Consider the following 22,978-nt stretch of genomic DNA (forward strand, 5'->3'; position numbering starts at 1 on the left):
TGGAAAACAAATAGTTACTCCCGAGAAGATACGTCCACCATGTCGCCCTGCAATCATGAAGAGGCCAACACAAGAATGTCTGTGGATGTTGCAGATGCAGTGTGTGAAGGACACAGAAAGATAATGATACACACTGTCGACACAGATGTTTTGATAATAGCAGTGTTGGTGGTTCAGCAGTTAGACCTTGAAGAACTTTGGGTAGAGATTGGCATATCAAGCAACCTGAGATACATCCCGGCTCATGAGATGGCCAAGTCCCTCAGGCCAGAAAAAGTGTGAGCTCTTCCAACCTTCCATGCCTTCAGTGGGCGTGATATGGTTTCGTGTTTCAATGGAAAAAGCAAGAAATCGGCATGAAGTACCTGGAAGAGCTTTCCTACTGGGACTACAGTTTTCCTTCATTTGGGTGAACCAAAGCAGTCGAGTGACGAATGCCTTTATCCAGTGCTCGAAAAGTACACAGTGCTCATGTTTGACCGTGGTAGCAAAGCACAGAGTGTTAATATTGCCAGAAAGGAGCTGTTTATGAACAAGGGATAATATATTGATGACTGTAGCAGGGCGGTAGAGAGCCCTGTACATTGATTTGTTTATTTATTTTCAGAACAGGGTCTCCCCCTCCGCCCCTGTGTTATTTTGTATTTGTTTATGATTTATTTATTATTGTATACATGACGTCGTAGCCGAATGTTTGTTTGTTTTGTATTAAAACCCCATCCACACAGTAATTAGAAAACCTGTGCAGAATGTGACCGGGGGATTATTCAATAATTAGGTAGTTAATCCCTCGGTCACTAATATAAAAGCCTGCAGCTCTCGGCACTCGGTGTGGTGGGTGTTTAAGAGGAGAAATGAGAGCGGAGAGAGAACGAGAGAGGAAAACAAAACTTTACTTAAAAAAAGACATAGAAACAGTGAAGGCAATCTGCCCTGCCTGACCTCTGTTGTTTTATTTATTTTGTGTTTGCGATTATTTTTGTTTACTGTTTTATTTTCGCTGTGTGAGCAAGTCTTTTTGTTAAAACCTTTTATTTATTTTTGTTATTTTTGAAAACTGCAGTGCCTGGTGTCAGTTTCCTTCCTGATTCTGTCTGACGTCACTGCCCAGTCACCCTGTCACAATGACCTACCTCCAACAGAAGCAGCACTGCTTCAACACTGCAAAAGAGCGGCCTATCAAGCCGGCATGATTTGGCGTCAAACTTTTTATCCATCTCTGCAAATACCTTGTCCCGCTGAATGGGGATCATGCAACAGCAGTGTCTAGCAGCCGCTGTGAACTACTCTTCTGGAGGCAATGGTCAGGCGTTGAGCTGCTACGGTGCAATTGCAGCAAGTCCAGTCACTGCGACAAGAAAGATGACAATGGGATGAAAAAATGTGACTGTCACAAAGACGGCCGGAGTGGGTGGCGTCAGACCAGATGCAGGAAATAAACAGACCAGAAGATATGTGCTTATAACTTAGAGTAAGGAGATTCCCCTTGGCTCGTGGAGAGCTGCCCTCACAGAGGTGAGACCGAACTGTTCGGTCTTGAAGGCTGGGAAGCAACCAATTCTTCCCCCAAAGGGGATCTAGAGGAGAGGAGAGAATGGGAGAGTTAAATGTGGCCCGCGGTCCCCCTTGACTCATGGAGAATCTTCCTTGCAGAGGATGAAGCCAGCGGCGGCTGGGCTTCTAAGGTTGGGAAGTGAGCTTCACTTACCCACAAGAGGGAGACCGTTGCAGAGGAGGGCGCAGTTGCAGAGGTGGAGTAGCTGAATAGAAGAGGAAAGCGTAGTGGGGGGGAGGAGGAGAGGATGGTGGAAAACCAAAAATGCAAGACAGAGAGCAAACTCAAGGCTTGGGGTTTAAATAGGGGATTAGCAGATGTAGGGGGAAGTAGGGGGAGGAGTCCTCGTTCATGCCCCCCGAATAACACACAAGTTTACAATACTGCAGTATTCTTCTGTTCTGATCACTATTCCTTATTAAATACATGTAAACTGGAAGTGGTTTGGTGACCATCTTGAAAATTGGTCCAAACCTGTAGACTTCCGTGGTGCCTTTGGTATTGAGATTGTTTGTAACATTAAGAAGTGCATTTACACCAAGTTTCATACTTGTACCATAAAAAGCCCAATTCTTACACATATCAATCCCACTAGGAGTTTATGTTGACTCAGAAATGTCTTCATCTAGACAATGTGGGGAAGCTATAAAAAAGGCCAACAAGATGCTCGGGTATATTGTGAAAAGTGTTGAATTTAAATCAAGGGAAGTAATGTTAAAACTTTACAATGCATTAGTAAGACCTCACCTAGAATATTGTGTTCAGTTCTGGTCACCTCGTTACAAAAAGGATATTGCTGCTCTAGAAAGAGTGCAAAGATGAGCAACCAGAATTATCCTGGGTTTAAAAGGCATGTTGTATGCAGACAGGCTCAAAGAATTGAATCTGTTCAGTCTTGAACAAAGAAGAATACGAGGCGATCTGATTCAAGCATTCAAAATTCTAAAAGGTATTGACAATGTCGACCCAGGGAACTTTTTTGACCTGAAAAAAGAAACAAGGACTAGGGGTCACAAATGGAGATTAGATAAAGGGGCATTCAAAACAGAAAATAGGAGGCACTTTTTTTTACACAGAGAATTGTAAGGGTCTGGAACCAACTCCCCAGTAATGCTGTTGAAGTTGACACCCTGGGATCCTTCAAGAAGCTGCTTGATGAGATTCTGGGATCAATAAGCTACTAACAACCAAACAAGCAAGATGGGCCGAATGGCCTCCTCTCGTTTGTAAACTTTCTTATGTTCTTATGTTCTTATTTAGAGCAGGGCTTCTCAAACTCGGTCCTGGGTACCCCATGTGTCTGCTGGTTTTCATTCCAACTGAGCTCTCAGTTACTTAACTATACCCTTAATTGACCTAATCATCAAGTTACTTATCAAATGTTATAGCTAACTTGAAATATGCAACTGTTCAAGAGCTGAAAACAATTAAAACGGTCTAATTAAGCAAATTATCAGTTCAGTTAAGGGTCTAGTTAAGTAATTGAGAGCTCAGTTGGAATGAAAACCAGCAGACACAGGGGGTCCCCAGGACCGAGTTTGAGAAGACTTGATTTAGAGGGATTTACTCACGTGTTCCAGGTGAGCCATCTGAAGAAATGGAAGAATATGATTGGCTAATAGACGTGCTAATCATAACTTATAGAGTAGGCAAGAGCATGTCTGTGTCTTCTTCCTCCAAAAGTACAGCGCTGACTGAGTGGAGAATTTGGACCGGGTGGCTGTCTCCGCGTAAAATAAATATGTTGCATATAAATAAATAAATAAATTAAATAAATACGAACTTATTTATTTTTTAAATTATTGAGTAGGCAGTGCCTCCTCTGCACAGCATTGAGTACAATATATTAATGTTAATTTCAAACAAAGATATTTTTTAAAGTATCTAAAACCTTTGTTTGCACTCCTTTAATTTTCCTGACTTTAAGCTGGGAAGAATATTTGGCAGGTAATTATTCCTTAATTACATTTACTAGGAACACATGCTTTAAAACAAACACTATCTGTGTCACACTTAACATTTTACAGGATATACCGACAGACATATTTTCAAAATATTCTCTACATGAAACCTTCTTGAATATGTAAAAATATGAGCACAAGATTCTGATGGTGAACTGTTAGTTTAATCATGAAAGAATCACTGTGCTTGTTTGATTTTGAGCATCTCTGAATACATCCAATGCCAAAGAAATAACCTTGCTTTTTTCTGTCGGCATCCGTACATAAGGAAAATACTAGAAACACGGGCTGAGAATGGGCTCACAAATACAAGGTGCTGTACTGCTCTGATTCACTCTTTGGTCACTGAATTCTACAGTCAAGCATATGATGTAAAACATACTGAAGCCTGGACGTACCCATAATAAATCTTCCCTGGTAAGGATCAGATAATTGCTGATGATTATAGCATCTCTCTGGTTGCTAGAGTGAGAGGTTGTGTGCACGGTGTGTTCTCTACAGTAAGACACAAAGGGAAATTGATACAATGTGTAATCATAATAAATTAAACTTGACAACTAATTATATAAAAATATTACTTTTTTTTTTTTTGTAGGTGGACGAGGATGAACCTCTGTTTATGAGTCTGATTAATGACCTGTTTCCTGGAATAACCCTGGATAAAGCTGGTTACCCTGAACTGGAGGCAGCCATTCAGAAGCAAACTGAAGAAGCAGGTCTCATCCACCACCCTCCATGGATCCTGAAGCTCATTCAGCTCTATGAGACTCAGAGAGTACGACATGGTTAGTAACTGCAGGAAAGCAGGGCACATAGGCACTGGACAGGGGTTAACTAGAGTACTCTGAACGTTCATGATGTATCCTCTATTTCGACATTTCCCAAAGTGGGGGTCAAAGAAACAAAACAAAACAAAAAATTGCTGTTACCATCTTATATTAACTTCAGTTTTCTTACATTGGTGACGAGGATGATTCTCATCCTCATGTGTCACTTGTTGTGAAGTATTGACTCACGAAAGCCTTAAGCCGTCGGCCTCTTGAGACACAGCATCCAGATTGCGTAGGGAAACGAGACAAGTTTTTCCAGAAGAAAGCTGATCAATTAGCTAAACAGCAAGACGTTCTTAAAAAATGAGTCACTGTCTTAGAGAAGGAGATGAATGTATCCGTGCTGGTTACAATGCATATTGCAAAAAACTGCACAACTGACTGTTGTTGGTATGTTTGCAATGCTTGATGTTGAATTGAAAATTAAAACTGCTATTCATTATGTTGCAACACAATTTTAAATTGATATTGTAACATGGAGGTAAAGGAAGCAATCCAGGCAAGTATTCTGGTCTCAAATACACAGTTTATTTTACAAGAACGAGCAGTTCAATAAAAAATAAGTGCAATAAACAATAATGAACACAGGATAAATAAAAGGGTTTAATAAACAGGCTGGTACAACACACAAAGCTAACAGTCTCTGCGTGTCTGACTTGGTAATTTAAAAAACAGCAGGTTCTCCCACAGCTCCAAAACTCACACTCTTCACCGAGCCCCTCCCTCTGCCAGGCTTACATTTCATGTTGTGTGCACTCCCCCAATCACAGGCACGCATTTCCGTCCCACCACCCATTATCACAATGCATCCACATAGTCCATCAATCCCTATGGGGGCTCTCTTCCAATTCATGTCTGTGATCGGCTGCAGTCCTGTTGTCCTCGCAAAGGGAACCCTCAACTCAAAAACCTGGGCTGGCTATCATGTGAAAGAGTGTGCACAGAAGTGGCACCCCCCACCCCCCCACCAGGTTCGCCTGCCTCATCGTTACAATATGTTAGTTTAATGCAATTAATTAGTAATAATTAATTTGATAAAATCAAAAATTTTAGCAAGCTGTAAAACTATCAAAGCCTGAATGCTTATATAGTGTAGTGTAGTTACAAATAAATCAAACGCGGCTTTTCGATTGTTTAAGAAGTATTTCAGTTAAAATACCGAATGGTGAATAATTTTGGGTCATGGGTTCATTATTCTTGTGTTTATTTGGGTCACCAATAAAAAAGGTTTGGGAAACACTGCTCTATTTAATAAGGCAGTTCAACTTGAATATATACAGTATACAATAGTAATAAAAAAGAACTGAATAGAGATAATGAGTTAAAAGTAATACCATTTATGAAGAGGTATCTCAGGGGAAATAAATGTTTCTGTTCCACAGCAGGTATTACAGCAGGTATTACAAGCTGTGTCATTTGGGTTCGATAACACTGTTGGATTTATTTCTTTGGTGAAAATTTTAAGGCATGTTGAAAGTAAATATAATACTTTTCTATTCCCTTGATACTAAATGGGCATACTACCTGATGTTGGACTCATGAAGCTTTGCGAGGAAAATGTTTGTGTAGTATTCTGTTATTTTAATTGTATTTATTAAGACTATTTTGATCATTAGATAATATGCCAATGTACAATTACATAGATAGGGTGTCTCAAACGCTATTTCCCTGTATTTGGCTCAGAAAGGAAGATGGAAACAATTAGTACAACTGTAACAGGGGGCAAAATGACATCAGTTATTAAGATTCCCACTGGTACCTTCACTGTATAAGAAATACTATGAAAATTATAGTGCTAATGAGCCGTAATGTGTTAACCCATTCCTTCATGAACAGTGTTAAAATATAAAGATGATCATTATTTATTTTAGTTTGTAAATTATTTTAAGGCAGGCTGTCTCCCTCAGCCGGGCTTGCCTGGTCCTTGTTTTACACTGGCGTCTTCTGCCAGCGTCACTGTATATTTCCGAACACGGCCACCCGAATGCACAACCAAGCACAGTACTTATGGGCCGAGCAATCTCCAAAGGCCCGCCTCTCAGCCACTCAGAGAGAGGGAAAGCCAACACACCCTCTTCCCCACCTCTCCGTGTCATCGCCATGACTGACAGGCGGATCTTACGAGAATGCTGCCCTCTACCTGCAGTACCAAGCATGTGCCAGATAGTCAGCACAGATCTCCCTCCGTTACAGGACCCTAATTAATTATGCAATGCTTGTAATAGCAACATTCTACAGTAATCGTGTTCTGTTTGAAATTGTTGCCAATTGTATTTTTTTTTTTAGCTAACAGATCCCTGCTTGAGTTCCTCTGTAATGACTGTACACAGCAGCTTCTGCAGCTGTTGCTAGCTAGTCGTAAAACAGCTTCCGGGACACCGGCGAACTTTGACTGTATGAACTGAAATAAAATAATGTATATAGCAAATGCTAAAATAACTAATCCAAACATGGGTAGCATCGAAATTAGAAAGGTAATTTAACATTATGATGAATATAAAGACATACTAAATGTTAAGCAGAGCAAAGCAGTGACTAATAAGAAAAGGCAAGATACTTGGAGTTGGAAAGGAGTTATTTTTTAACTCTGGACTGCAGTTCAATGTAAAACATCTACTGTTGACTTTCTGTGAACGGATGGAGTAACGTCAACATTTGCACTGACCATTAAAAGTACAACCAAGTATCCTTGTTTTGAATTATTTACAGGTTATTGAATAAACAAAGTAACTTGACTTAGATTCATCTGATGTCAGTACTTGATGGCTAGTTGTCATTAATAATGTTAAACTATTGTAATGTTGGAATGTATTTTCTATTGTTTGGGCCAGGTTATAATATTTACACTATTAAGATTATTTTATAAATATTATTTGTTAGAATTAAACAGAAGTAGAATATTTAGGTTGCTATATGATAGGTGTTATTTTATTCTGAATACACTACAGCAAAAATTATTATTTGGTGGTTTGCGCAATATTACTACTGTTGCTTTAATTGGAAGAGATACGCGCTGTGACGTTGCTGCTCATTGAGTTCTGTATTTTAATTCAGTAAACAAAAGGAAAAACTTGTGCCTAAGGAAATAGGGTATTGAACGAAGAAATCTCGTCTTGGACATTGTTTGTACACTTTGTGAACCTGGCTAAACTTTACCAGCTTACACTGTTATGCTGTCTGCTTGTACACACGCATTTGCCTTTTATTCTTGGTAGCGTAAGAGTTTGGGTAATTGAATACACAAAAATGTTGCACCCTGTGTATTCAAATAGGAAACTATTTGAAATTCCCATCTGTAATCCTAATAAACACTATTAAAACAATATTTATAATACAAAATAATAACAATCCTTCTCAGAGCGGTGTCGCTTGTGTAGCCTCTCCCAAGTCAGCACCGATCTTGCTAAGTGATATACCAACGAGTCCTGGAAAGATTGTGAAAGCTGCTGTTTTATCTAGAAGTCTGAGAAACTGACGCCAAACAAGGCAGAACGTTACTTTTTTTCACTGTCATAATGAAGCCAGATGAAGCGTCCACTCTAAATGTTCATCTTCATTTTTTTTCCATAATTACTTTCTTTATAATTTATTGATTTCAGTGCTTTCCTTTTGGCTTATTGGTTGCTTAGTTGTAGAAACCCTGATTTGTAAAAGATTTGCCATGTCGCGGGAACGAGTACCAACACAGCACTTCGTTACCTAGTCTCAGATTCTGACTGTACAACAAATATGACGTGCGGCGGGAAAGTTAGGATTAGTTCATAGTTATGTTTTGGTTTTTATGTTTTAGTTCACACACCCTAGTCTCTGTAAGTCACCTTGGATAAAGGCGTCTGCTAAACAAACAAATGATAATAATAATAATAATAATAATAATAATAATAATAATAATAATAATAATAATAATATTACTTGTACTGTGATTCTTTAAATGTGTTTTTGTTTACGACTGTAAGTCGCCCTGAACAAGGGCATCTGCTAAGAAATAAATAATAATAATAAATGTTTGTAAATTAAATTTTCAGCTTTTTGGCACACTGGCCCATTTTTCTGGATTCATGAAACGGAAGCCATGTGCACTATATGTATTGTATGCACTAAATGTAACCGGCCCTGAATGCGAAGGGTATGAAAGCAAGACGAGCATTAATTACTTTCAGACCGTCGGGCCTAATTCCGATTAAATGACAGTTTGTAATAATTTCGATAAAATTGAATCATTTATCTCAGTGTATGTGATGTAGCTTCAACATTTCCGCAAATATTAGTAACTTAGCTAACTAGCTACCTATTGGTGATGATAGTAATAACATGATCCAACCAACATTTTATACTAATTCGCTCACGATATTTGTCATCATTAAAGTTACACTGTAGATGATGCAAACGTTAAAATATTAATAAGCAACAAATTATATTTTGTAATGTAATTGCTTGATCTGGAATCAAACTAATTTAGGCTACTTGCGCTAGCTATGTATGTATTGTTTTAGAATGTAACTATGTTGGTGAGAAAAAAAAATCGTTTTGAAACTTACCCGAGTGCCTGTAAATGATAATCCGCTTCTTGCCTTGTGTATAATTTCTCACCCAATCATATTTCGATGCGATAATTGGCCACTTCTTGCATTGGCCGTAATTTCACAGCCAATCATGTTTCAGTACAACCACAGGGTTATTCACATGACGTAAACACCAAATGCATCACATTACGTAGGAGGTGGGGAGGTGAGGCGAGGCGAGGTGGCGCAGGAGCCTTGCAGAGCCTGTTCCGCTGAAACAAACCTGAAAACTAACTTCACACTCGCAATTATGATTTTATTTTTTCCAATTTTGTAGGCCCGGCGTCTGCCTCTTTTTGACCCAGCGAGTCGCCGGGCCTGTAGAATGGTAGGGGAACCACTGCCAAGGATGCACTTCATGCAGCTTAAATTTGCTCATATCTCACAGTGAGTTTCTTTTCACTCACTTCAGCAGCTCTCTGCTCTCTACAGCAGGCCACTGCCCACTACTGACGACAGTCCACCGCACACTGTTACAGATCACTGCTTCAGCAGATCTCTGCTCTTTATAGCAGGCCACTGCCCACTACTGACGTTAGTCCACCGCATACTGTTACGATCTCCACTTTAGTAGATCTGCTCTCTACAGCAGGCCACTGCACACTACTGGCGGTAGTCTACCACACTGTTACAGATCACTGATACTCCGTCGCATATCTAAGCACTCCCCTGGCCAAGAAGGCGCCCGCCGGTCGGGAACCTCTTTCCTTTCCTATTCTATCCCCTGAGGCCACTCCTCAAACTACCTCTCCAAGTAACAACCTTTCACTCCAGCCACGGCTCTCGTCCCGTGAAATGTTCAAAGATTCAAGTTTAAATGTTGAAACAATTTCTTTTGGTTGCCATTTATAATTCTTCCTAAATGTTTAACCATTGTCAAAGATATGAAATATGTTTTGTACTTTATACAGTAGGATGTGTACAGTGTAAGAATATGTGTACATAAATGTTTTGCACGTGTAGTCTCCTCAACATTAATGTTACAGTATATTTAAAAAAAAAAAAAAAAAAAAAAACCCCATCACTTTAACAAAGCCCTTCCCATGACGGCTTTTTTGATTGGTTACATAAAATCCCAATATGTTTAAACTTTTTAAATGTGTTTAATCCTAAAGTGTAAATGTTTAGGTAATTAAATGGAATCTAAAATACCTAAACGATACGCCTTTGTAACATTGTGTGAACTCAACAGGCATATCTGTGCTACTACCTGAAGCACCAGGAGGCTGTGTATGTCATCTGCAAGCTCCACTATGTCTCAGGGAATCATAGCAGAAATTGAAACAAATTAATAAAGGGAATCTCTTTTTTTCCAAATAATCTTTGTTCCACTGATAACATTTTACTGGAAATACCTGAAAGTTGCCTTATAATGTTTTTTGTTTGTTAAAAGATGTTTAACTGTGTGGGGCAATATACCTTTTAATATCCTATACTATACATGTGCACTTCAGATAAAAATGTTTGATTTCAAGTTGCCTTGTCAACTTTATGATCAAAGGAAGTAAATTAAGGCTGATTACATGCTAACCCGTCTGCTGTCTTGACTTCTTGGTTGACAAAGCTCCTGCTGTGTTTGTAACAGGTATGATGACCCTGGGCCCCAGTGGTGCTGGCAAGACAAAGTGCATTCATACACTAATGAAGGCAATGTCGGACTGTGGCGCACCTCATAAAGAAATGAGAATGAACCCCAAGGCTATTACTGCCTCCCAGATGTTTGGGACCCTGGATGTGGCAACAAATGACTGGACAGATGGTATTTTCTCCACTTTGTGGAGAAAAACTTTGAAGGCCAAGAAGGTGATAGATTTTATTGTTAACCAAACATTTCTATTTTGTAGACGTCTCAACTAAACTCCACCTAAAACCTACAGGCTTGCAAACACTGTTTCACAGGAAATGGAGCTTGGTCCTCAGTCCTTCCTCCTTAGATTTTACAATTGTACACTATTTTGGTAAATGTTATACAATACAATTTAGCCTAAGTTTAGTGTTTCCACATATTATTTATCTACTGCTGCACAGCTTATATTTTGATTTGTGAAAGTAATTTATGAGGCCAAGTGAAACCATTATTCCCTTCTGTATGGTATAATATATTGTATATTATTACTTACAACCAATTAACCAATCGTAATTATCTCAGACATACTTGCTTCACCATCCTATCATTAAACATTATGATATCCGGTAGCATAACAGTCCTGTACATCCTAAGAAGAAAATTAAAAAACATTAGCCAACAAAAATTACAACTCATGCCATTTGTAAATACAACTCATGCCAAATGCCAAGAAACATTGTAAAGGCAAAGCTAAAACAAAATGAATGCATTTTATTTGTGTTATTGTTGCTTTTTATATATTTGAGTCAATAATAATAATAATAATCTTTATTTTTATATAGCGCCTTTCATAGTAGACCACCATCACAAAACGCTTTACAGAGGTAGGCTGTGAATTGTGCATTATATGCAGAGTCACTTACAATAGGACCTCGGTTTTACGTCTCATCCGAAAGAGTTGACGTTGCTATTTATTTTCTGTATTCAATTACTTTCCCCATCAAATCAGTAACGTTGCTCAGCTGTTCAATACGTCTGATCGGAGGCAGTATGGAGAACAGCTGGTCAGCTTTACTTGTTTGCAGTTCATAAAAATATATATAAGCCAATTTACACATTCACTTCATTCATGAGACGGGCAATTTTAAAATCCAGTCTCAAAGTGTTGCGGGATTGTGGAGCCCGTTATCAACCCTAGTCACAAGTCGACACCGGCAGTAACGCAGACTGGCTGAAAGTATGACCGACAGCTACGACCACTTTGCTGCGTCAAAAAGTCAGCGAATTCGGGGGTGCTTCAATCCTTCTGGCACACCTGTAGAAGTGTCTGCAGCTGACCTACGAGAAGTGTAAACCCAACCTTAATACCACTGTCAGTAACATTTCATTGTCAACTATCTTTAATTTTAAATGAACACACTATTGATGTATGTAAAACACATGTTAATCAATCTGAATTTCTAAAGCAATGTTGATGCTGAAATTGTAATAGTAACACCTCTGGGAACATATCTACTACAAATTTGTTGAAGTAGTCACTACATCTTTGTGGTGTTTTTGTGATCTCTCATGCTTACCACAAACATCATTCTTGCCCCCATGTCCCACTGTTAGTCAGTCCTGCATAGTTTACAGAAAGTATGCCTTTTTCCAATGTTGCTTAGGATTATATGAGAATTTGTTGTTGTCCAAGAAGCTTGAAATTTGCATCAATATTTTTGTTTTTTTACCGGAAGGGCTGATCGCACGCAAAGCCAACGTAGATGGTCAGGTATGTGAGCTTGCCTCACGCACTGAATGCATACCTGCCACAGGGCTTCCTGCGAGGTACAGACGGGATTGCAGTAGAGACCATGCATGACTTTTGCAGAAATAAAGGTTTGCTGACAAAGGGGTTTAACAGTAGAGTTTTGAGCAAAATATGGGAGAATATCTGTCCCGGGAGTTGTCCGGGAGTGTGACAGTGAGGGCTGCAGTGGTAACATCAAACCAGGAAATGAAAACCAAAAACACAGGACGTACGGGTGAAACTGAAGTGCTGCGACGCTCAGTATTTTATTAATAAACAAAAATAAACAAACAGTTTATACAAAACACAAAAATAAAGGGCACACGGCCAAAGTGAAAATAAACACAAACAAATAATTCTTCTTATAAAAACGAGTACCTAGTTCACTGGCTGGTAACATTCGCTCTTACTTCCTTAACTCTCTCTAATACTCTCCGTTTGTCTGAGCCTGGAGTGGGTCTTTTATACTGTGACTGGAGCCTTAATGACCTATTTAAACAATTACCTTATTAAGGCTCCAGCCACATTCCCACAGGCTTTATTGGGATGGGGATTTAACCCCATTCCCTCCAGCTACACTTTATGAGACTGGCTTTTCACCGGTCTCAAGCAATAAACAATAATGTTGGATGGTTTTTGTCCGTCCGCACACACATATACAATAATAATAATCATAATAATAATACTACTAATAACAAATAATACATAAATAAATAAATAAATAAATAAATAAATAAATGAGTAAATAAATAAATAGGCACATTAACCCATGGCATTATCATGTATTCCTGTTGCCAGTAACAGTCAGTCAATCAATTAATCAATCTTTGTTTTATATAGCACCTTCCATAGTGGACCACCATCACAAAGCACTTTACAAGATACAGTAACAACAAGAAAATCCATAATACTTTAAATACAGAGAAATGCATAATACATGGTGTACAGTAAAAAACAATGCATAATACATTAAATACAGGGGAAAGTACATAATACATGAAATAGTAGCAGCAACACAGCAGCTAATTTCAGATATCAGGCTTAAAGAGCATGGAAAGCAAGAGAGAACAGTTGGGTCTTGAGAGTTGATTTAAAGTGAGCGACGGTGGGAGCATCACTCACCAAAGCTGGGAGAGAGTTCTAAAGAGTCAGAGCCATGAAGCTAAGTGAGCATTCTCCAAGTGTGGTGCACTTTTGCTAGGCCTTTTTTTCAAGAAATAAAGAAAGAAACACGCAACTCTGCCTATGTACATGACACCCCGACAGTGACATACCAGAAACTTCTGGGTCGGATGGCAGCAGCTTCCCAGACCAATCTAATGGGTCTCCTGCATATGCGCCCTCTGTAGGCCTGTTTCAATCACAGGGTCTTCCAGCCCACATTGAACAGCGATCACCTGTTGAGTCCCACCTCTGTCTAAAGGCACTTTTTTGGCGGAAACAGCTGGCACATCTACACCTAGGCGTAGCACTAGACAGTGGCACCAGAAGGGAAGTCATCATCACGGACATGTCCAGCCTGGGCTGGGACGCTGTGTGAAATGGCCAAGGCTTGCAAGATATGTAGAACCCCCCATGGTAGGGTCTCCACATTCATGTTTTTAGAGCTGCAGGCAGTTTACCTGGCCTTGCAAACATTTTTATAATGTTTTCTATACTTTTTCTCTTTTACTTGTCTTATTTATTTTGCCACTTTATAGGTTGGGTTCACAGACTCTAGATCGCATTAATCTTTGACTACATTATGTTACCTTAGGTGCTAATTTGGGTCTGTGAAACCAGTTTGCTTTTTGTGCAGCAGGTATTAAGACACACCTGAGCCTCTCAATTACTTTCTACCCCAAACCAAAGTCACATCCCTAATGACCTGTTTGTAGCTTCTCTCTAAACTGAGTGCATATATTGTTTATGTCTTACAGATCCTATCAGGTTTTCTAAACATGTTTTGATTTGCCTTTTTGTTTTAGGGTGAGCACATTTGGATAGTACTGGATGGCCCAGTAGATGCCATTTGGATTGAAAATCTGAATTCAGTCCTGGATGACAACAAGACTCTTACTTTGGCAAATGGTGACCGCATCCCCATGGGACCCAACTGCAAGATCGTGTTTGAGCCTCACAATATTGATAACGCCTCTCCTGCCACAGTGTCTCGCAATGGAATGGTCTTCATGAGTTCCTCAGTGCTGAACTGGAGGCCTATTTTAAAGGCTTGGCTGCAAAACCTCCCAGCCTCCCTGTCTGAAATTCTGTGGAACTGCTTCGACAGTGTTTTCCAAGTAAGCCATTATCCCATGAAACAGAAAAATCACATATAAGGGTTGAAAACTCTTACCGTAACACTATAAAAGGGGTGTAAGGCTACTATGGGTAAGTCAAGACAAGTCAACGAATTGTTCTAGAGGAATATGTAACCAATGCCTAATGATTTGTTTCTCAGGGAAGATGGGGTTGGAAATCTGCATACAGTGTGTTTGCTTGATTGGATCAATGGAAACAGTGCAGTCTTGGATATAGAAGCACCTGCTAACTCAGTGCCTCAAGTATTTATTTTTTTCAGTGTTCCACATCATAAGAACATAACAACATAAGAAAGTTTATAAATGAGAGGAGGCCATTCGGCCCATCTTGCTCGTTTGGTTGTTAGTAGCTTATTGATCCCAGAATCTCATCAAGCAGCTTCTTGAAGGATCCCAGGGTGTCAGCTTCAACAACGTTACTGGGGAGTTGGTTCCAGACCCTCACAATTCTCTGTGCCTTGCCCGTCGTAACTCAAGTTGTCTTATAAGAGGGTGATGAAGCATTGATATTTTATAGAATACATGTCATAACAAATGAATAAGTGAGGTACCTCCCATTTATACAAGTGTGTGTGCTACAGGTGGCAGGTATAGCATACAGTATAATGTACCTGTCATCTCTAGCTCACACATTTAATTGAACAAATCTAAAATTTAAAAACTAAAATCCACTATATATATATATGACATTTTATTGCCCCTTTTATCTCACTTGGACCCCATACTATCCTGGTATCACTGAATAGATAATCTTCTCTATAAAAAAATATTGAGAAGTCCATGTCACCAGTGCAGTCCTCACTACAAAGGCCCAGTCAAAATGTTTAAATGTATGTCATTGTATAATCCATAGTGCTGGGACAAATATCCAAATATTCAAATGAATATTTTTTGACATGTATTTGGATACAAAAATCAGATGTGCATATTCGCTAGAAATGACAAAAATACCTTGCACTTATTTACCGCCTCACCAGAAGTTGCGTGACAGTTTAAAAAATGGCAAATGAAAAAGAGCTCAGTGTGATATGTGAGATTAATATATGCAAAAAAAACAGGGGCAACACAGCAGCTCTTGATCCTCTATTTAAAAGTTTTAGACATCAAAAAGTAAACAAACCAGATAATGTGCGTGCACACATAGTGGTCTCTATGGAAGGCCATCTGGGTCAAAAATGCGTTGTGCTGCTTTAGAGCGAGTCAGAATCTCATGAGACAGAAAAAAGGCCATTCTGAAATGCCTCGCTTAAACAGTGCCCAACTTGCTGGAAATGTTTTGTAGTGATTTTTATATAGATTTTATTTTTTGTTGTGACTTTCTGTTATGTGGAATGTAAAAAACGAGAACCAAAACGGTGAGTTTTTTCCCCTTCATTTTACAACACCATTTCCATGTTTGTTTTATTTGAAGTATTTAAAGTTAAATTTCAGTTTTCGTTTGCTTGTTCAGCTACAAAAAGACACAAGTAAACCTTACGTTATTACTTTATAAAAACGTGTCTATGGCTACTGTTTACTGTGAAGAAACGGCAATGGCAGGGAATGAAAAAAAGTAAAAATAAATAAAATGCAGTGTCAAATTTATGTACTATTTATTTCGGGAAAAAACAAAACAACGTTTAACTTGAACTGCTATTTGGCATCCTTTGTTTTGCAGTTAATTCACTGGGGTAAAATAAGGCCTACACAACGTATTGTTTACATCTGGGATATATTTCTATTTTAACATGTTACATATTGTAAGGTCTTGCTGTAAAATAAAGGTACACACACAGGGGCCACACCTCCCAGCCCCTAATATAATGGCTTTTGCTACTTTTTGAAAACAAACGAATATCCAAAGAAATATTTAAATTATGAGCGAATATCTGAACAGGAAAATCCTGTGTTTGTCCCAGCACTAAGAATTCATAGACCTCAGCTTCACTTAAAATAAATGCTATTGTTGTATAGCTCTAAGTGGCAGGAATAGGATGGCAACTCCAGGTTTCAGAATAGTTAGTTCATCTTCAGTATATTCTAGACACAATTTTTACTAACTGGGGAGACTTTGGAAATTCCAAGTTGATGATAAGCAAGCTTAGATTATGCTATTAAACACTTAGTTGAGCTGGCACAGTTAATTATTTATTCCAAGGCTCTAAATGGTAACCAGAGTTCACTCAGGCTTGACCCACTACAGTTAGCCTTCACACAGGAGGCAACAAATCAAGGATCGAATTCACCATACTGCAAAATCATTTAGCCCCACAAAACTAATTACTTACCAAAAAAAAAAAAAAACAGTATGTGTGTAAGGGCACGTACAGCTCAGTAAAAGTACTTTGAACAAGTAGCTGCATTGTACTTCTTCCTTACTTCCTTTATAAATAAATACTAGTTTACTGTGCTGTAAATTCTGGAATCGGTCCCTATATTAAATACCGAATTACAACTTCAGAAGTAAAAGAGTATTGTGTGTAAAATATATATATATATATTATTATTATTATTTATTTCTTAGCAGACGCCCTTATCCAGGGCGACTTACAATCGTAAGCAAAAACATTTCAAGCGTTACAATACAAGTAATACAATAAGAGCAAGAAATACAAGAACTTTTGTTCAAGTAAAGTACAAGTTTGACAAACCACAATTTAATAATACAGCAGATAATAGTGATAGTTACATCAGGATATGATTAAATAGTGATAGTTACATCAGGATGTGATTAAATACAAGTACTACAGGTTAAAAACTTGGCAGATTACAGTATTCTGAAGTACAGGATTAAATGCAGTAAAATAGGGGCTGATAAGAGCAAAATAAAGCACATTTACATGAAGGGTGATAGTGTCCCAGGATACAAACAGAGGAGTTCTACAGGTGCTCTTTGAAGAGGTGAGTCTTAAGGAGGCGCCGGAATGTGGTCAGGGACTGGGCAGTCCTGACATCTGTAGGAAGGTCATTCCACCACTGCGGAGCAAGGGTGGAGAAGGAGCGGGCTTTGGAGGCAGGGGAGCGTAGCGGTGGTAGAGCTAGTCTTCTAGTGCAGGCGGAGCGGAGAGGTCGAGTGGGGGTGTAGGGAGAGATGAGGGTCTGAAGGTAGCTGGGTGCAGACTGGTCAAGGCATCTGTAGGCTAGTACAAGAGTCTTGAACTGGATGCGAGCGGTGATCGGGAGCCAGTGGAGCGAGCGGAGTAGTGGAGTAGCGTGGGCGAAGCGAGGCAGAGAGAACACCAGGCGAGCAGCGGAGTTCTGGATGAGCTGGAGCGGATGGGTGGCGGACGCAGGGAGGCCAGCCAGGAGGGAGTTGCACTAGTCTAGGCGGGAGAGTACCAAGGACTGGACCAGGAGCTGGGTGGCGTAGTTGGTGAGGAAGTGTCGGATTCTTCGGATGTTGCTCAGGAAGAATCGGCAAGTGCGTGCCAGAGTGGAGATGTGCTGGGAATAAGAAAGGCAGGGGTCCAGGGTGACTCCGAGGTTCTTAGCTGAGGAAGAGGGAGTGTGGTAGATTCCAGAGGAACAGAGATAGAGAGATCAGAGGAGGGGGAGGAGGAGGAGGGAAAGAAAAGGAGGTCAGATTTAGAGAGGTTGAGTTTGAGGTGATACGAGTGCATCCAGGAGGAAATAGCAGACAGACAGGTAGAGATACGGGAGGGGATGGTGGAGTCAGAGGTGGGGAAGGAGAGGAAAATCTGAGCATCATTAGCATAGAAATGGTATGAGAAACCATAGGATGCGATGAGGGGGCCCAGGGAGCGGGTGTAGAGAGAGAACAGGAGAGGACCCATGACTGACCCTTGGGGGACTCCTGTTAAGAGAGGGCGGTGTGGAGGTTGCTCCACGCCAGGTTACCTGGTAAGTGCGGTTGGAGAGGTAGGAGGAGAACCAGGCCAGAGCAGTGCCAGAGATCCCCAGGTCAGCAAGAGATGATAGTAGAATAGAGTGATCAACAGTGTCAAAGGCAGCAGAGAGGTCGAGGAGAATTAGGACAGAGGAGAGAGAGGCAGCTCGGGCACATTTAAGTGAGTTGGTGACAGACAGGAGGGCGGTTTCAGTGGAGTGAGCAGAGCGGAAGCCAGATTGGAGAGGGTCAAGCAGAGAGTGGTTGGACAGGAAAGCAGAGAGCTGGCGGTGTACAGTCCACTCAAGGGTTTTGGAGAGGAAGGGTAGGAGGGAGACAGGACGGTAGCTCTGGAGGGAGGTGGGGTCGAGGGTAGGTTTTTTGAGGAGGGGAGTGATCGAGGCTTTTTTGAAGGCAGAGGGGAAGATACCAGAAAGTAGAGAGGTGTTGAGGAGGGAGGGGATGAAGGGGAGTAGAGCAGGAGCAGCAGCTTGAAAGAGGTGAGTGGGGAGGGGGTCCAAGGCACACGTGGTGGGTTTGTGACCCTGGAGCAGGGAGGAGAGGTCAGAGTCTGAGAGGGGCAAGAAGGTGGAGAAGGAGGGTGAGTTAGTAGGGGTTGCAGTGGGTGTAGGAGTTGGAGCGGGAGGGGGTGCGGGGGAGGGAGAGGTGTTAAAGAGTTTGCGGATATCTGAAATTTTAGAAGAGAAGAAGGAGGCAAAGTCATCAGGGGAGATAGAGGAGGGAGGAGGAGGGGGGGAGGGTTTAGGAGGGAGGAGAAGGTACAAAGGTTGCGCTAGCTTTTCTGTTCATGCGTTCCTGAAACGCACATGCCCAAAATTTTATAATAATAATAAACTCCACGGGATGTGCATTTTGGTACATTTTTATGAACGTTTAAACTCTATGCTATATCGTAGATTAAACAATCTCTATCTGTGTATAGATATACATATGAACACAGAAACACTTTTTTTCTTTATGATATATACTAACAGTAGACCGTTCGCTGCATTCCAATAACAGCACCAGCATCACCATGTCTGTGTCTTTTAAGTAAAGATTCTTGAAAATCTGTATATTTGCATTTTTTTGCCCAGCAGCTTTTTCACACACACTACAGTACATCTTGCCGTCTGAACAAACAAGCAAGGGGTACTTCATCTCCTATTCAGAATTATAAAAACGTATTTTTCGTTTGCGTTTTTATGCATTACTATTGCTTGCAACTGCTTCGGTCACTGTAGTACTCGTACAGTCAGAGGTAGATGGCTGAGGTGCAGATGGGTGATCATCTTCATGAGAATCTCCAGAAGATGTTGACTGCTTAGCAAAAAAACTTCTGATTGACAACTGCTTCGCCATATTGTCACAGACACGGGTCTGGCACCAGAAATGTCTCAAAGTAAATATCCTTCTTAATATTGCTGCGTAAGCCAAATATGAGGCTGTGGCAAAGTGGTTTGCAGTGTGCAGGTGTAGAGGTGATGTGATACGTAACAGAAGACAGACAACAAAGTTCATGGTCCAAACAGATCTTTGTTTGTAATCTGTGGCAATGCGGTTCGCCCACAACCATAACAAAGGAACAGATCGCTTAGCCATATCCCCTTTTGTACTGTCAGTCACACCCCCTTGGTTAGCGAGTGCAACCGTTTCTCCTCCACTTTGTTTTTTAGACTTACAGGGCCACCGTACTTTGCAGTACAGGCTTGAAACCCACATCAGTGGATAAGGGAGGGACTGACGTTCACTTCCTGATCTTTTTTTCGTGTGACGTCACTGAGAGGGGCATTTGCTGTCTAAAGGGCAGAGACAGTTAACAACAGCCGTCAGAGACAAAAGCAGAAACAAAACACCACAGGAACTTGATTAGAGCGAATAAAAAATAACACTGCAAATCAGATGTATTTGACTTATAATTATATTAGTACATTTATTCTGCTTCAATATATACAGTATACGTTTTTATAACTTTTATAAATATCAAGAAACAAATGCATACTTTTTTCCTTATTAGTGATAATAATGGAATTAGTAACTATCATTTTATTTATAAATATTTATTTTCGAAAATAAAATTGAGAGTAGTGTACATTATTGCTTATAAAGACGCTGAGAATAAACGTGTATTATGTCATTGCAATCACACAGGTGAAACAATGTCTTGTAATCTGCCCAAACATCAATATTTTTCAGCAAAACTTTCAGGAAGTATTGTAAGGTCCCTCGGGTCACAGAATAACACATTTTTATACATGTATCTCTAAGCAGAATACATAATAAAAATTACTTAAAAAAAAAAAAAAAAAATGTTGTGTTGAAAAAAAAAAAGCAAAACGTTTGTATGTTTTCTGAAGTACTTTATAATGCTTCCTAGAGTGTTCTGAAACAGGACACCATTTGCAAGATGTGACTGTAAAAAATATATTTTTAGTGAATTTTTATAGGAAGAGAGTCAACTACAGCCAAAAAGCGCCTGGTCCTGGGGGAGCATCCCACTGAAAAATGCTTGGTCTTGAAAGGGTTAAACAAGCATTTTACTGCAGTGTAACCGATTACCACGAATCTGCATGTCTGTGTCCCTTTGCCTTTGTGTGTGTCCCGTGAACGCAAGACAAAATATTTTTCTGTCCAGTGGATTTATTTTGTGTTACCGAAACCGCTGTGTGTGTGTGTGTCTATATATATATATATATATATATATATATATATATATATATATATATATATATATATATATATATATGATATAATACACATATTGGACTGTAGAGGAGGGCTGTAATGGAAAATGATTGCCCCTAGGGAAGATTATTGTTACCGACCAGGGGTTATAATGGCCAAAGCCACAGGAGGTAACAATAGTCTTCCTGAGGGGCATTTCATTTTCCACTATGAGCTGAGTCTGCAGTACATATTTAATATATGAATCAGTCAAGAAAATAGGTGAGGCAAGGTTGGATAGTAAATATAACTATATATTTTGTTTAAACCCTTTGCGGTCCTATGTCGGACCTGGTCCAACATTGCAATTTTCCCTTTCGCAAAGGAAAATATTGTGTAACCAGCTGTAAACTGGTTATATGTAGGCCTACATACACAATTGTAAAATCAAAATAATTTTTATAAAAAAAGAAAAGGACTCAGTTCTCATTGTGAAACGGGAATGCGCATTCAGGGAAACATACTTCAAAGTAGCCCCCATATTAAATGTTGTGTGCATTTACCACATACTGCTCTTTCACACTGGGCACAGATATCAGAAGTTTTATTTTTATTGCATTTAGTTACCTGGCATTGTTTTCTGTTGTGTGCGTCACTTGATGCGCACTGTATCCAGGTTTAGCTGTGTTTCCCTGACGCTTTGCAGTTTTCTGATTGAAATGTTCTGCCAAAGCTCTGTGGCTAGCATCATAAGATGATATTTTCCCCGGTGCATTCATTGTACAAAACGAAAGAATTGATGGCTGCCATGTCCAGTACATTGTAAAATACAGCAACTGGACACCTGTGATTTTGCTTTCACTGAGTACTAAGTTTTGCGCAGATGGCGGAAACACTCTTCTCGTTTTGTTTACTGTTCCAACCAGGCTGTTTTTTTTGCTTATTACAGTGAAATAAAAAATTGTCATTGGTAACATTCATCCCTTTTCTTAAGCACGGTTACATCAGCCTAAGTACCACATTGTCACCCAGTCTCTGACCAACTGGGCGAGTTTCATCTTTGCACAGGAAGGGGTAGGGTCCGCTGCCAGCAAAAACTGGATCTCAAATTTGACAGGTTTGTTTGACGTGTATTGTGTCCAGCGACATCATGCTTTTGTCGGAAACAGCTGCTTGTCCATGTAATGTTTTATGTTTTGCTTGAAACAGGCAATGCTTCACAGGCAATGATTTCTCGAAAAGTTCTTGTAATAGTAATATTATAAGACAGCAGACTTATAATATTACTATTCAAATACATACTGCTGTAAACTCAGCGGAGCAGAGATAACAAACTGGCTTGTACATATAAAAAATAGCGTATTGTAGGTTATATTAACAATAAAAGCATGTATTGTTACCGACCAGGGGTTATAATGGCCAAAGCCACAGGAGGTAACAATAGTCTTCCTGAGGGGCATTTCATTTTCCACTATGAGCTGAGTCTGCAGTACATATTTAATATATGAATCAGTCAAGAAAATAGGTGAGGCAAGGTTGGATAGTAAATATAACTATATATTTTGTTTAAACCCTTTGCGGTCCTATGTCGGACCTGGTCCAACATTGCAATTTTCCCTTTCGCAAAGGAAAATATTGTGTAACCAGCTGTAAACTGGTTATATGTAGGCCTACATACACAATTGTAAAATCAAAATAATTTTTATAAAAAAAGAAAAGGACTCAGTTCTCATTGTGAAACGGGAATGCGCATTCAGGGAAACATACTTCAAAGTAGCCCCCATATTAAATGTTGTGTGCATTTACCACATACTGCTCTTTCACACTGGGCACAGATATCAGAAGTTTTATTTTTATTGCATTTAGTTACCTGGCATTGTTTTCTGTTGTGTGCGTCACTTGATGCGCACTGTATCCAGGTTTA

At 39.7% G+C, this 22,978-nt stretch overlaps 1 protein-coding gene across 2 annotated transcripts in view; it reads left to right on the top strand.

The window, feature by feature from the left end:
• Positions 1–22,978, top strand: part of dnah5l (dynein, axonemal, heavy chain 5 like) — a 278,602-nt gene that overhangs the window by 100,829 nt on the left and 154,795 nt on the right. For both annotated transcript variants that reach the window (XM_033992608.3, XM_033992607.3), the window contains exons 46-48: positions 4,112–4,301; positions 10,494–10,711; positions 14,232–14,543. In XM_033992608.3, coding sequence (XP_033848499.1) covers positions 4,112–4,301; positions 10,494–10,711; positions 14,232–14,543 — 720 coding nt within the window. The remainder of the gene's footprint in view (positions 1–4,111; positions 4,302–10,493; positions 10,712–14,231; positions 14,544–22,978) is intronic.

This window comes from Acipenser ruthenus, chromosome 3 (genome assembly GCF_902713425.1).
Source record: "Acipenser ruthenus chromosome 3, fAciRut3.2 maternal haplotype, whole genome shotgun sequence".
NCBI classification, from domain to species: Eukaryota; Metazoa; Chordata; class Actinopteri; order Acipenseriformes; family Acipenseridae; genus Acipenser; species Acipenser ruthenus.